Source organism: Acinonyx jubatus, chromosome D1 (assembly GCF_027475565.1).
Source record: "Acinonyx jubatus isolate Ajub_Pintada_27869175 chromosome D1, VMU_Ajub_asm_v1.0, whole genome shotgun sequence".
Classification (NCBI taxonomy): Eukaryota; Metazoa; Chordata; class Mammalia; order Carnivora; family Felidae; genus Acinonyx; species Acinonyx jubatus.
In genome coordinates this window covers 53,547,320-53,564,262 of record NC_069390.1, presented here as the reverse complement: position 1 = coordinate 53,564,262, position 16,943 = coordinate 53,547,320, and the positions used below count along the sequence as shown (strand labels likewise).

Sequence of the window (16,943 nt, the reverse complement as noted above, 5' to 3'; positions counted from 1 at the left end):
GGAAAGTTGAAATTAAAAAAAAAATTTAACATTTATTTATTTTTGAGGGACAAAGAGAGACAGAGTATGAGCATGGGAGGGGCAGAGAGAGAGAGGGAGACACAGATCTGAAGCAGGCTTCAGGCTCTGAGCTGTCAGCCCAGAGCTCGATATGGGGCTCGAACTCATGGACCACAAGATCATGACCTGAGCAAAAGTCCGATGCTTAACCGACTGAGCCACCCAGGTGCCCCTGAAAGTTGAAAAAACTGTTTGAGAACAGTTTCTTCATAAAGAGGGTGAAGGGATGCACAAAAAGGCACTGAGCTCCTGGACCACTAGACCACCAGGAATGAAAGTTGAAATTTTAAATGAAGTTGTTAGGGGAATATCTCACAAAATGGAGACATTTGAGGAGAAGCCTGGAGACAGTGAGAAATATATCCATGGAGATCTCTGAGGAAGGCTATCTGAGGAAGAAGAACAGAAGCTACAAAGCTGAGAGGGGAGTGTATTTGGGAGTTTAGAATAACAAGGAGGCCAGTGTGTCTGAGCAGAGAGAACAAAGAGGAGAGCAATAGGGAGATAGGATCAGATAATAGGGAATTGGATCATATAGGACTTTATAGGACTTTTTATAGGACAGTTAAGGATTTTTACTTATAGTATGAATTCAGGTAGCTACAATAGCAGCTATGTGTATACTACTCACCTCAGCTTTCAGGAACTTTTCTAATTCATTATGAGCTTGTCTACCTTGGTCAGAGGTGACATTTGCTCTTCAAACCACCTATTCCCAAATTGTCCAAATTACCCACTTCCTAGTGATAAAAGCTTCCAAGTTTCCAGGATTGTTGGATAGTGGGACTGTCCATAGGTTAGTGTGTATGTAGGGGGTGATGAGGTAGGGGAGAAATATCTGTAGAAGTACTATGATCATCTTGGCTATCTGGTTTTTTAGACTGACATTCCTTCTTATTCTGATTTTTAGGACTCTGTGTACCTCATCATTCTTCTCTAAGTTTCCCTTCCTCTTCCCCCACAAACAAATAAATATCAAGTCTGTAAATGTACATCATCTGAACTTTTTCACTTCTTTCCAACAGTGAATGAATGAGTCATAGTCCCTGGTCATAGGAAGTGGGCACAGAATCTGTGGTGAGGAAGTAGTTACAGTAGGGTCTGAAAAGGGATGTCCTGAGAAAGAGGCACAAAGTTCTGCAGAAGCACCTGGAAAGGACACCAGATGGACTTGAGAAGTCAGGAAATGCCTTTGAGATTAAGTCACTTCTATTCTAAGTCAGGAGAAGGGAGATAGTGAGGGTGCTACAGAGGGAGGTAACAGCTTGTGCAAAGGGTTGTAAGTGACCCAGAGCAATCACGGGTAAGAAATGCAAGTGGTTTGTTGTGCCTGCAGCCCTGAACAGAGGGCAGGTGATGAGGCTTGAGACCTAAATAGAGCCAGGTCATCCAGGGTTGTTATTATTTTATTATGTGGCAGACCCTAGTTTGGGGTCTGGAAGACAGCATGAATGAAACAAAATTCTTATTCTCAAAGACCTTACCTTGTAATGGGGAAACTAGAGAATAAATAACTATTTTGGTGGGGGAGAGGAATACCAGGGATTAAAAACAAAATAGGTAATGAAGACAGTGAATGCAGACAGGAATTGCGTGAGTGTTGTTGTTGTTATTTTTAATGTCAAGGGCCCTGTAGTAAGGTAACACTTAGGCAGAGACCTGCATGAGTTGAGGCAGTAAGCCATGAGGGTGTTTGGGGAAGAACATTCCAAGTAGGGAGGACAGAAAGTGAGAAGTTCGATATTGAAGTATGGTTGGTGGGTTTAAGGAAATATTTGGAGGCTAGTGCAGGTATAGTAGAATGAATAAAGGGGAGAGTAGTAGGAGATGAAATTGGGATGGTACAGGGGAGTTAAATAATATAGATCCTCATGAGATATTATAATGACTGTGAATTTTCCCTGGATAAGACACTGGGATATGTTGAACAGAGGAAGTGGTATGATCTTTTTTATGTATTAAAATAATCACTCTAGGGGTGCCTGGGTAGCTCAGTCAGTTGAGTGCCTGACTCTTGATTTTGGCTCAGGTCATGATCCCAGGGTTGTGAGATTGAGCCCTGTGCTGGGCCCCACACTGAGTGTGGAGCCTGCTTGGGGTTCTCTCTCTCTCTCTCTCTCTCTCTCTCTCTCTCTGTGTGTCCCCCTCCCCTGCTTATGCATTCTCTCTCTCTAAAATTAAAAAAAAAATCACTCTAGGGGCACCTGGGTGGCTCAGTCGGTTGGGCGTCCGACTTCAGCTCAGGTCATGATCTCACAGTCTGTGAGTTCGAGCCCTGCGTTGGGCTCTGTGCTGATAGCTCAGAGCCTGGAGCCTGCTTCAGATTCTGTGTCTCCTTCTCTCTGCTCCTCCCCTGCTCATGCTCTGTCTCTTTCTGTCTCAAAAATAAATAAAAACATTAAAAAAAATGGAAAAATCTCTCTAACTACCATGGGGAAAATAGATAGTAAAGCAAAAGTGGTGGGGTGCCTGGGTGGCACAGTTGGTTAGGCATCTGACTCTTGATTTTGGCTCAGGTCATGATCTCACTGTAAATTCAAACCCTAAGTCAGGCTCTGTGCTGACAGTGTGGAGCCTGCTTGGGATTCTTTGTCTCCCTCTCTCTCTGCCCCTCCTCTGCTGTCTCTCTCAAAAGTAAATAAATAAACATTTTTTCAAAAAAGCAAAAGTGCTGAAGAAAGATCTACCAGGAGACTATTATATTTCAGGTCCAGGATAATGTTGGCTTGGAACATGGTGGTAGCATCAGAGGTGGTTTAAAGAAGCTAGATTCCAGATATCCATATGTGGAATATCTGAAAGAAAGAGTCATCAGCATTTGCTGATAGTTTGGATGTGGAGTGGGAAAGACTGACAGATGTCAGAAATAGCTCCAAGAGTTCTATATCAGCAACATGAAAAATAGAATTTCTCAGTTAGGGAAGATGTGGTTATGTGAATATTAGGATATGGTTTGGGGCATGATAATCTGAGATGACTGTTAAACATTTTAGTAGGAGTACTGATATATAGCATATGAGTCTGGACTATAAATATTAGTTTGGGATTTGCCAGCATGTTGATGGTATTTAAAGCCATGATGCTAGATGAGATAACCAAAAATGGGAATATAACAGAGAAAATCAGGTCTGAGAACAAAATCCTGGAACTTTCCAGCATACAAAGATCAGGGAAGTGAAGACCAGCAATAATTGAGACTGAAAATGTTATTGTCAAACATACTGAGAATTTTCACACCATCCTTTTTATTATAGTACTGTTGTCACCTAATAAACTTCCTGTAGATATGACGGACTACTCCTTCCTTGCTGGAACTGATACCACCTTAAGGGGCCAACTTTACCAAGTGATATCAATGTGTCATTGAAACATGTGCTGTAAATATTTGAGAATTAATGGACATACCCAGTTTGGAAAAAATAATTAACTTGTTGGATTAAGCCTTTATATTAAGCATATGGCCACAAATTGAACATTTCCAAGTAAATGATACAAAGTGAAATTCATTTGCAGTTGTTAGTCATTTTTCAGTTTCTGCTGGGGCAGAAAGTTGGTGGAAAGCAAAGAGAAATTCTGGAATATGTTTAGTTGGGAAAGAACAATCGGGTAGAAATACATTTGTACTTTTCAGGTTAGAAAATTCTATTTTGGGGTTTTTCTCCATAATGTGGTTGAAAATTTCTAGAGGATAGAGTTGTGGGTTTTTTTGTTTGTTATTTGTCTGTTTGTTTGTTTTGCTTCTTTTTTTTAAAATTTTTTTTCAACGTTTATTTATTTTTGGGACAGAGAGAGACAGAGCATGAACAGGGAAGGGGCAGAGAGAGAGGGAGACACAGAATCGGAAACAGGCTCCAGGCTCTGAGCCATCAGCCCAGAGCCCAACGCGGGGCTCGAACTCCCGGACTGCGAGATCGTGACCTGGCTGAAGTCGGACGCTTAACCGACTGTGCCACCCAGGTGCCCCTGTTTTGCTTCTTTATGTCACCCAAATACAAATTACATGGATATATATATATATATATAAATATATATATATATATATATATATATATATATATATAAATATATATATATATATATATATATAAATATATATATATAATATAATCATGTATGTGTATATATAATTATATATGTATTATATTATTATAGGTAAAAATATAGTTGAAGTTAGGAGTGTTGGGGATCCTGGAGTCAGTTTGCATGCATGTGAAGTATGCTGTGTTATTTATGAGATGTTTAAGCAAGTAACTAACATTTTTGTGCCTCAGTTTTTTCATTGATCAAAGAAATAACTACCTTATAATGTTGTTTTAGATGTGTTAATAAATGTAAAAAACACTAAGAACCATGACTAGTCAAAAGAAATAATGTTAGTAAAAATTATTTTTTTAAGTTTATTAGAGAGAGAGAGAGTGGGGGGGGAGAGAGAGAGAGAGAGAGAGAGAGAGAAAGAGAAAGAGTCACAAGCAGGCTGTGCACTGTCAGTACAGAGCCTGATGTGGGGCTTGAACTCAGTAATTGCAAGATCATGACCTGAGCTGAAAGCAAGAGTCAATTGCTTAACTGACTGAGCCACCCAGGCGCCCCTGTTAGTAAAAATTATTATTACAGTTAAGAAAATACTACCTATTTCTCATAAAGGAGTGGCTTTCTCATAATGTGTCATTCTAACTGCTATAAAGAGGACCAAGTAAGAAGATATAGTCTGTTGGCAGGATAAACAGTTCAGAACAAACAGTGGTGGGTGGGAGAAATTCTAGACTTAGGACTTTACACCATTCATCCCTTCTATCTTCAAGTCTCTGTCTCCTCATCTGTAAAATAAAGGGTCAAGGTAGCTGATGTTTTACATATATTCCAGATTTAATTTTAAATTTTTGTTTCATGATCACAAGTTTTGTTTTTAAATTCATAATGTAGACCACTAGAATTCTATGATTCTATGTATCTTTGGAATGGAGAATTTTTATCATAGCTCTGTGTATCTGTTTGGTCTTCACACTATAGATGAAGGAGTTCATTACAGGAGGGATCAGGAGGTAGGTGTTAGCAATCATTGTATGAACATAGGCTGGGCTCATTTCCCAAATCTGTGAACAAAGGACAGACTGATCAATGGAAAATAGAAAATAGCAACAGTCCCAATATGGGAAATACATGTGCTGAAGGCTTTCTTCCTCTCTTCTGGGGATGCAATGCTGAGGACAGTCTTAATAATCAAAATGTAAGAAAGGAGGATGAGGATTGAGTCAACACCAACAGTAGAGATCATGGTAGTCAACCCAACTGCATTGTTGATCCTAGTGTCTGTGCACGAGAGCTTCATTACATCAGGGTGGAAGCAGTAGGAGTGGTGGAGCACATGGCTGTGGCAGAAGGACAGTCTTTTAAGAAGTGCTACCATTGGTGTTAGCATTAGTGTCCCCCTGATGACAGTTGCCACTCCACTTTGAGCTATTCTGGAATCAGTTAAAATGGTGGCATACCTGAGTGGATTAGAGATGGCCACAAAACGATCAAAGGTCATGGCCAACAACACTGAAGATTCCATGACAGTGAAGAGTTTAATATAGAACATCTGTGACAAGAAGGCATTAAAGCTGATCTCCCTGGCATCAAACCAGAATATACCCAACATGGTGACCAGGGTAGATATGGACAGGCCGAGGTCAGTGGTGGACAGCATGGAGAGGAAATAATACATGGGTTCGTGGAGGCTGGGCTGAGTGACAATGGCAAAGAGAATCAGGCTATTTCCTGAGAGGGCGGTTATGTAGAGAAAGCAGAAAGGAATGGAGATCCAGGTGTGGAAGACTTCCAGCCCAGGAACACCAGTTAGCAGGAAAGTGATGGACGTAGATGTGATATTCTGGAAGTTTGACATGCTGGATTAAAAATACAGAGTTCCAAGATGAAACTCTGAAGCAACAACTATATTTTTTGTATTAATCTAATTATAAATAATGTTATCAAAAACAAACCAAAGATGAATATTTATATACTATGTAAAAGTGAATTACTCACTTAAATTGATAAAGGAATTGTAAGATTTCAACTTCTGTAGTAGGTATCATTCTTGTATGTGTCCCAGACCATCATTTTTCTGTCCTGGGACCCTTTGTTGGTAGTTATGTTTATACTATGTGACCTTTTCCCTCACTTGTCTAGCCAGAGATGACTAGACTAAGTGAAGACACCCTACTAAACATAGGTCAATAATATTTCATCCTTTCTGGACTTCCAAATGTGATAAAGAGGTAGCAGTTTAGTTTTTCTGTGTTGTTGGCATCAGAGAAAAATAGACTGGGACTGTTGGAACAACGATAGTACATCAGCCTTAAGTATAGGAGACAGATAAGCTTACAATTTGGGAAGCCAGAAAATATTGAGAAAGAGATGGTTATGATATAAAGCAACACATATGAAATAATAATAAATGGCTTAGGCACTGGGTGCAGTCATGTGCAGATATCTATGGTATCTAATCTTTAAATTGACACTTGCAGTATAACATCTGGTGTTTCATTTGGGTAATGGAGTTAGAACACAGATCTACCACCATAGAGACAGAGGCCTCTGCCCCCCATATGGTATATAGCATGCTGCCTTATTCAAATATATTCCTCTCTTCAATCTGCCTGAAGACTAGCTGTTTTACATTCTGTTAAGACATACTTCTCAGGAGATATTTAATAGAATTTTACTATTTTGCTTTGGAAGAAAAGATATTAACTTTACTGTGAACATTGCATTTCTTTTTTCATTGAGTACAGAATTGCAGGCTAGTCAGATGGGCATGTATGAGTTGGAAGAGGGGGTCTTGGGAAAACAGACATTAGGGCTATGACTGGAGAGGGTTCAGTCAGTATGGTAACTGGTTGTCAGGGGAACCTAAGTGTTTCCCAACCACTCAAGTTCACCCAGATAAAGTGCCTCAAGGATTCCCTAAAGAAATCTTAGTTTTAAAAATTGGGAACTTTTTAAAATTGAGATCAATGAAAAATTAGAGGAAAAAGAAATGCTAAGTTACATGAATTGACCCAAAGAGTGAACTATAACTTTAGACTACAGTTTAGAGTCGTGAGAATATCCTCAGGGAACCAATGAAATCACTGTCAGAAATGTATTATACAACCTCTTAATAGAAATAAAAGTTGACAGAAAGGGAATATTCATTAAGAAAGGGAGCATTTTCTTTTTGACACTGCTTCCAATGACTGTTTATTGAGTGTCATGATACAACCAACATTACACAGAAATGAATTGGATACAGATTTGTTCAACTGGCATGCATTTCAGTTAATTGTGAAATTTTGAAAGTTAACAAGTTTACCAAATTTGTGGTTTAACAAATTCTATTAGCACTTTTCGTAAACACATTGATTTCTGAAAAACATTCTTAGTAACTCTATTTATCTTTTAAAAAATATATATTGATCAGAATGGCAATCTAAAAATCTACTTGTTAAATTAATAGTACTTGTGATAATTTTATTTTAAATTATTATTATTATTATTATTATTATCATCTCATTTTCCACAAGTCCTTGACCTGTGTATTTACTATTAATTTCCAGAACGCAGGTCTCAGTTTTTGACATTAGCAACTTCCTGGGGTCCATGGGAGCTAGAGTAATTATGAAAAAGGGAACAGTTCAATTGTGTATAAAAGGTTTGGGGTATCTTGAGAAGGCTTCTCAGGAAAATAAGTGATTGAAAGATTGCTATGCTTTCTGTAAGTAGAAAGGAAGTGTTCAATCAAAGCTTTTAGAATGGTATATGTGGAAGTGTTGAGCCAGAATGAATCTATAATATCTCTTCCTTTGCTCATGACTTATACTCTCAGGGACATTAACTGAGCACCTACTTTATGCATAGTGTAGTGTTAGAAACCAACAAAATCTCTCTTAAAGAATTTAAAATCAAGTGAGGGAGAAATAATAGCACTGTTGATAAATAACTTCACCATCTAGTGTATAGTGGTGAATAACAAAGAGGGTTATGGAGGTGCAGAACACCTCCATATGTGTCACTCAAGTCTGGCTATTATGAAGACTTTTACGATGATTATTACTATGACATGCAATGTTTGAGTTGTAACTTTTGTTATTGAGTTCCAGGAAATTTTATAAGAGATCTTTTTTTTTAATTTTAAAATGTTTATTTATTTTTGAGAGAGGGAGAAAGACAGAGCGTGAGTGGGGGAGGGGCAGAGAAAGAGGGAGACACAGAATCCAAAGCAGGCTCCAGGCTCTGAGCTGTCAGCACAGAGCCCAGTGTGGGGCTCGAACTAACTGTGAGATCATGACCTGAGCTGAAGTCAGACACTCAACTGACTGAGCCACCCAGGCACTCCAAGAGTTCATTTTTAAAAATTGCTATCTGAATAATTTCTCTTTCTTCATTATTTCTCCATGGCTCACTTTAAATTATTTTATTAATTCAAACAATTTATTCATTGAACATTTTTGTTCTTCTTGTCAGTTTTTCCCCTTCCCTTTCTTGTTGAGTGATTAGAATAAGAACATAAAGTATAGGCTGAACTAATCTGAGCTGAGTCTGGCAGAGGGAAGAGAACTCCCTCAAATTCCTTCCTTTCCATTGCTCTACAGCTGGTCTTCCTGTACCCTCTCCTCATCCATGCTGGGTGTAGACACAGAAGATTCCTTATTCCTTTTCATAGCCAACAACTCCATTTAAGCTCTTGATCAACCATCATCAACACTTAGTTCATTATAGTATCAAACTGGGAGCTCACTGGGTATTGTTTTAGCACTAAGGATATGAAGCAAGAAAAATAACAGAGGTTTAGTGCCTGAGAAAACCAGAGAGGTTGTCAACACCTCATCTTCTTAAGGCTGAAAACTTTATCTTTAATAAGAGCCCAGTGACTCCTGTGAAAAAGAAAACTTACCAGTCTTGAACACGTACTACATGCGAGGCACTGTAGTAGGCACACTGCATAATAGGAGGAGTCAAAGAAATACCACTAGCTGTAGAGTACACAGGATAAGTATTTCTAAGTGATAAGACAGAATAGTGTGGAGTGACAGATTCTGAGTGTGCATATACATGAATGTGTCTGTGTGTGTCAAGAGGAATTTATTCCAAGAACTCTTAACCAAGAAGATGAATTATAATTGTGTGAAGTTTTGATGGATGAATGTAAGTTTATAAGGATGAAGATGAGGAAAAGGGTGTTCTTGACATAGATAACAACATGAACAGAAACTGAATGAAATAATAGCACAGAAAGTTTGTTGGACAACTACAAGAAAATTAAAATTCTGGAGACGTAAAAATGATCTGGGTGACATGGGAGTTAAGCTAGAGAAATTCACAGGGCCAGGACATGAATATCTTGCATTCCACAGAAAGGAGAAGGAACTTCGGTTTTAGTTGCAGAGCACCAAGAGCTAGGCATTTCCAAATATTTTATGAATAGGTAAATCATTCTTCATTTCTTCTCCCTTAACTCCAAGAAAATTCCTTTCCTTCTTTAGTATCTTCAATAGTACCAGTGGCTCCTTTTATGCAGCTTCACTTCAATACTCAACTTATACCCCAAACCATTAATGAAAACTTCGCACACATTTATATAGATATGTTCAACACATTCAATTCAACTAAAATATATTGACCATCTTTCACAGTTGGCCACTGTGCTTTGCTAGTAAGTGAAATAAAACACAAACCTTGTTTCTCCCTCAAGTTACTGCCTTACCTTTTGCAATGACAAAAATGTTCTTTGAAGGACCATCTGCCTGGCTTTATTTTTCCTTCACCTTCAGTGACAATCTGGGTTCTTTTTCCAGTGACTCAGGAAATTCTCCAACTTATGTCACCAATGGCTTTCTAAATATCAGGTCCAAATGTTTATTTTCAGATTTGTTTTCCTCTCCCTCATCTCAAATTTTCACAGTTTTTGGCAACTTTTCTTTGAAATCCTCCTTCATTAGCTTCAATGATAGTAATTCTGTAGGTTTTTTAAAAATCTGTTTATCAAACAGTGGTTTTGTTCTTTGTCTTTTCAGTTGTTCTTTAGGAGTCTTTTTCTTTCAAGAAACCCCTGTTCTTTTCTTGCTGTCCAGTATTCTCTCTTTGGAATATCTTAGTTTTTCCCAAGGCTATAAATAGCACTTATATCTAGATGATGCGTAAATCTGAAATCTAATTATAGCTTTTCCTGAGTTCTACAGTTCAAAAGTTAACAGGATCTTTGAAGCCATGGTAAAATGTCTGGGCTGAAATTCGAAGGCAGTAATGAATCATGGAACTAGAGTGAGATGATCAAATAGGCGTTTTGGGAAAACTAACAGGCAGCAGTTTGGAGAACAAGTCAAAGCTCTCTGCTAAGTGCCAGTGAATAAAAGGTGAATAAACTACTTTATCTACCCTTGAGGCATACCCCACCCATTATCTCCCAGACACTTCCACCTCAATATGAGCCAAACAGAACTCATTCCTTTCCCCATTCCAAACCTGGTGCTCTCTCTTCTGCCTCATTTATCAGTAAATGACATCAAACTCGAACAAATAATCTAATCAGAGTTACTGCCTTCATACACACACACACACAATCTTCTCCCTCTCATCCCCTACGTGCAAATGTTTTTAAAATATTTATTGATTTTACTTCTAAAATGTCAAAAACTGGAGAATGAGGAGGTTTATGTTTGAAGGCTAAGTAATAGCAATGTGTTTGTAGTGGGTACTTGAAGTTGCATTTCATTGTGTTTTTCTTAACTGGAAAACTTATCTGTTCATATCAAAGAATAAAGGGGGACTAATAGATATTATTAGGGAGAGGTACCAAAATTCCCCCAAACAACTCTTCATGCTGCCATCACCCTGGAATCTGTTTAATCCGTCCTCTCCAATCCATGTACAACCTTCCTTTTCACATGTGAGATATAAGCTAGAGTCTCTTAATTTTCCTGCCCTCTCAGATCACAGTGATGCTCTTCTTTCGTTGTACTGTTGTGAGCTATAGCTTGTGGCTATGTCTTTAGCTGCTGAAACAGACCATATAGCATTATCAGTATTGTCCAAGCCATTGCTCATGGCATCACTGTAGCATGTGACTGATCTGGGTTCAGATCCTTGCTTAAACATAACTACTTTTAAGACTCTTTATAGCAATAATAATAAAAAAAATTACTCATAACAGCAGCTACCATTTCTTAGAACTTATTTTGTGAATGTTGCAGAGCTAAGCACTTGAGAAACATTCTTTCAATTCTTACTACAACATCATTTGGCAAGTATTATTAAATTCACTTTGATTCCCTTTTCCTGATAACTGAGTATCAGAGGGGTTATGAAACATATTCAGAATCACACACAGCTAATGAATGTCAGACTTGGGGTTTTAAACCCAATTAAAAAAAAAACTTCAACACTCCTGCTCCCGAAAACTATTGTTTTGTGTACAAGTAGTATAAACTTTCTTTGATCCAGTTTCTCCATCTAGAAGGTAGACTGTATACAGTGCCTAATACTGTGCTTGGCATGCAGTAGGTGTTCAAAATTGGTATTTTTAAAAAATTTTTAGTAGGAATAATTGGGCTTAGAAATGACTTTTCAACTCCTGACAACCTCTTTGGTTTTCTCAAGCACCAAACCACTAACATAAACATATAAGCACTCTTATGATAAACATATAAGCACTCTAATAGAGCCATTTGCTTAACAAACCACAGGCTGTCCAACGTATGCTGGGCAGAACAAAATGCCCCTTCTTTGCAGGTTTCCTGAGAGTAAATAATTCTATAAATTCTACTGTCCATATCAGCCCACCATCTCACTATCTAATCTAATTCTGCACATTGTGAGGAAATTCTTCCTGTGGATAAAAAAGTTCAGCTTGCCTACAGTCAAACGTTTTCATCGAACAAAATGGTTTTACTTACAGAGTTTCTACAGCAGTTTTGCTGGTCTCTTTTAGGCTCAGAAAGCTGAGGAGGCTTTAGATTCCGGGGGAGGACCAAGTTTATGAGAAGACTTGTTCCAGCCTGGATAGAGACAGGCCCAGAGCTGAAAGGTCTCTTCCTGGCAGTGGTGTCACTCACTGTGTCTCCAGGGTATGGTGGTTCCCAGAAGACTTCTTTTGCCTTATACAGTCTTTGTCTGTTCCATTATGCAATTACTTATTGTGACTATGTGCTTTTTAGGCTGATGTAATTTTTTTCCTTGTGCCCTTTTATTTGAAGTGTTTTTTGTAGAAACAATTTTGAGATATAATTCACAGATCATAAAATTCGCCCGTTTAAAACGTACGAATTCAATAGTTCACAGTAAATTCACAGAGTTGTACCATAAGCATCATCATGGTCTAATTTTAGAAAATTATCATCACTGTAAGAAGAAATCCATGCCCATGGGCAGTCACTCTGAAGAGGATTCTAAAAAGTATACTAACTCACTAAAAGTCATCTCCTCTGGTGAGTGCAAATCACACTCCTCTCCATAACTTCTTAGCATCTATTGCTATTCGTGGCAGTTCTGTTTCATAAGCCTACCTGTGCTTCTTAGCAGACTCTCTCTTACAAGTAGGAGAAAACATAATTTACTCATGTATACATACATGCCAGATAATATTGCATAAGAGTGTCCTATATTCCAAACATCATGCTAAGTGCCAGAGATTTAAAAAAGGGGGGAATACAACATAGTTATTAGTGTCCAGGGTCTCTTAGTTTAGTTTAGAAATACACAGTTAACTGATAATTACCAATACTGATAATCAATGATAATGTTATTGTAGAGGCATGAACCAAGTGCTTGGAGAATATCATAGGTAGAAATCTCAGTCTACAACTGTGTGTGCAGAAAATAAATAATTTTCTTTTTCATAATTCAATATATTTTCTGTTTAGAGTCCCAGCCTACTAGCTGGAAGGAAACTAACAACAGTAATTTGGGTTTCTTCCCACTTGTGTTTAAATTTTGTGGATCTTAGATTGTACCAAGGAATTTGAGGTACAATGTGGGTGACGGATCTGGCCAGTGATGCAATCTGATATGAGGTGACATTTGCCCTCTTTAGTCTTGAATAAATAGAGTACCTGCAGATTGCTATAGGCTGTCTGTCTTCTCTACTTATGGCCCCTTTAGATTCTCAGATGTTCCCACCATTTCTGGACCACTCTAGAGCATATGGGTCTTAGACTCCATCCTTGATTTCTGTCTCTTACACTCTGCATATAAACCTGCAAATCCTAATACTTTTGAAACTATAACTGGAATGTAATCACTCTTCATCACCTCCAAAATTTCCTCCCCCTTCTGAGGCACCAGATAATTGGATATCTCTCACTTGGATAATTTCAGTAGTTTCCTAACCATTCTCTCTGCTTCTATCCTTAACTTTCCCTACTACCAAGTCTGTTTCACCAAGACAATATCTTGGCCTGAAATATTTCATTCTTTATAATATAACAACAACATTTTACTATGCATTCTCTGCCTAAGGTATTATGAAATGTTTGTGGTAGAAAAAATAATGGCCCCCAAAGATATCCATCTCCTAATGCCTGGAACCTGTGAATACATTACCTTTACATGGCAGAAGGGATTTTGCAGATGTGATTAAAGTTGAAGAGATGAGATGAGGACATTATCCTAGATTATCTTGGTGGGTTCATTCTAATCACAAGATTCCTTAAAAGTGGAGAACCAGAGAGGTGGCAGCATTAGAAGGACTTGATCCACTATTGCTGGCGTTGAAGATGGCAGAGGGAGGGATACCATGAGCCAAGGAATGTGGTCAGTCTCTAGAAGGAGAAAAGACAAGGGTATTGATTCTCCCATATGCACTCTAGAATGTAGTCCTGCTGATGCCTTGATTTTAGCTCTGTGAGACTCATGTCAGTCTTCCAGTCTGCACAACTGTAAGATAATAAATTTGATGGAAGAATCCATTATTACTTTGATTTATACAGTTACCAAAGATTAGAGAATTTAAGCAACTTACTTAGGTCTCTCAGTTAATAAGTGTCACAACCACTATTAAAAGCTTGGGCTACTGGAGACCCTTTCAGGTTTTAAAACTCATTCCCTAGAGAATCTTTACATGACCATTCATCGACTACTAATTCCAATTCAGATTGCTCTAAACCTAACAGCATGTGTGCATGTGTATGTGCCAGACTGGATTTTAACATGTTGTCACCTGTGTGTGCTTATATTTTGTGTATGAAGGTTAGTCTTTTATATCTCCTCACATTTAACTTCTTGAGATCATTGGAAACATTTTCTCTACCAGGCTGGGCAAATTCTAGGGCATTGACTGCTTTCCGATCAGTCTCAGAAACTACTTGGGAATGTTTATGTTTATGTATCCCCTGGCCAAAAGAATGTTATTTTTTCTTATAGCAATAGTGTTATAATAACATTATAGTATATTCTGAGCCAGAGCTTGGTGCATGCACATGGAACTGTTGTGCCTGCTGTTAGAGCACTGGCACACATTGTACACCTATTTTCAAAGTATGGTCCATCTCACTGTCCTACACTTACACCAGTCCAGCAGAACAGTAGCTGGTAATTCAGTTCAGCCTTCCAAAAGTCTGAGCAGAATGCCTCTCAATGAAGTCACATAGCCCCAGGAGTATGTAGTTATCAATATATCAATATCAATACCATTGAACCTGGGAAATACCAGTCTGTGACATCATTACTGCATATAAATGTTTTCCCAACTTGTTAATCCAAATAGGAAGAGCAGAATTAGAAACAAAAAAATGCCATAAGGACTTGCAATAAATACTACTTATTGAGTGCCAATGTATTTACTACAGTAAGCAGTAAAATATTCTTGCCTGTCAAATTAGCAAATTTTTATTTGCAAAGTTTTATAAAAAACTTACAATGCACAGTGTTATATTGTTGTGTTATCATGGACTAAATACTGTTTTACAGTAGAACTTTGTGAAAGTGTATTTTCCAGTATATTGTTGGCTTACAATGTCCATAAGATTCTCTTCCTAGAAATTTATCCAAAGAAAAAATAGAGATATGGACAATGCTTTATAGAGAGGAACATTTATTGTGATATTATTCATAGTAGTAAAAATGTAGGTAACAAAAATTCTCAATGACATAGAAATAAGTAAAGCATTTTCTCCAGTAATAGGATACAAGCTTTAAAATTCACACATGAAGTAGCTGATATGGATGGTCATCCTAAATCAGGAAATGGGAAAGCAGAATTCAGGGCTGGAAGTTTCCTGAAGCAGTAAGCAGTGTGGGTTCTGAAAGAAACAGTCTGAGACAGGAGCAAAAGGCCAGAGACAAATCAGGTAATCTAGGGTTAATGTATCCAAATTATAGAAACAAATTTAAAAAGCAAGGAAAGAATAACAATAATAACAAACACTGGTTGCTGCATCAGTAATTGTGTTTAGAAATTATCTGTTTGCTATTTACCAAAAATATGAAGCTCCTACAACTCCTACTGGCCCTCCATGGTCTGGTGAAAGTCTCATTCTCTTCTCCTGGATTCAGCCATGTTGAATTATTAGTAGTTCTACCCTGTGGATATGGCCAACATTAATGATTCAATTTTAGTCAATAAATAAATGTAGCTCTTTCTTTCCTCTATCACCTTCTCTGGCTATTTCTATTATTCCTATTTATCCCACTCTTCTCTGCTCCCACCATGTTTTATACACACTTCCATCAACATTCTTCATGCATTCATTTATCATTACGAAAATAGTGTATGCATACTATGTGTCTGTTATTGAGCAAGATTTGAGGTTATAACAGTGAACACAATGGATATTGCTCCAGATGTTAAAGAATTTAGTGGAGGATAAAATTAAGTATGTGGGGAGTTACAATACTGTGTTATAGTTATTCTAAAGAAGGAAGATTAATAGAGATTTCTGCTACTAAAGAACCAATATCATCAGCATCACCTGAAAGCTTGTGAGAAATGCAGGATATCAGATGTAATGAATCATAATATGTATTTTTTTCAAGATACATAAGGGACTCATGTATCTCATTCAAGTTTGAGAAGCACTGATGTAGATCACATGGATGTTGAGACCTAGCCCTATAGTCAAGGGAGGCTAATCAAATATAATGGCTAAAATGAGATCTGAGGAAATAAGGATTTCCTGAAAGAAGCTAGGGCTGAGGATAGTAGCATAGAGGGTAGGGAGAGGCAATAATAGCAAATTAGGGAAATGTTGCAGGAATGGTCAACAACATGGTCAATAAAACAGGTGTTTTATTCTAGAGGCAGACTGAACATAATATTGGAGAACTGTAATTCAGGGAAGTTAAAAAATAAACACAAATATAAAACAAAAACAAAGGAAAATAAAACAGTCCACAATATTCGGCTTCCGTTAATTTATCTTAAAATTTTTTTAAATGTTTTATTTAGTTTTGAGAGACAGAGTACAAAGGGGGGAGGGGCAGAGAGGGAGGGAGACAAAATCTAAAGCAGGGTCCATGCTCTGAGCTGTCAGTACAGAGCCCAATATAGGGATCGAACCCCAAAACTATGAAATCATGACCTGAGCTGAAGTCAGATGCTCAACCAACTGAGCCACCATTAATTTATCTTTAATTTTGAAATAATAAAATCTTAGAAATAGCTATTTTAAGTTTAATGTAAATGTAAATTTTATGTCAATAAAAAATAAAATCTTTTTTGAATTACATTTGAGGCAGAACTTAGGAATCAGTAAACAGCTTACTACTGCCTTGGAGAACAAGGCTCAGAGGTGAGCAAAAGTGGCCCATGGTTAGGGAGTTGGAGATGAATTCAGTAGGGTTGAAGCAGAGGGGTGGAAAGACAGTGCTTTTAGGATAGAGCCAAAAGGCCTACAAAGCCAGATTCCTTAGGGATCTGTGAAGCCAGA

General features: G+C 37.7%; 2 protein-coding genes across 3 annotated transcripts in view; one reads left to right on the top strand and one right to left on the bottom strand.

The window, feature by feature from the left end:
- The window catches only part of LOC106966067 (olfactory receptor 51H1-like), a 281,581-nt gene that overhangs the window by 77,999 nt on the left and 186,639 nt on the right, over positions 1-16,943 (top strand). The window lies entirely within an intron of this gene.
- Positions 4,502-6,195, bottom strand: LOC106966075 (olfactory receptor 51F2-like). The gene is given in 2 exon segments (XM_015062151.3): positions 4,502-5,143; positions 5,146-6,195. Coding segments are annotated over 2 exon segments (942 nt in total). The 5' UTR covers positions 5,948-6,195; the 3' UTR covers positions 4,502-5,003.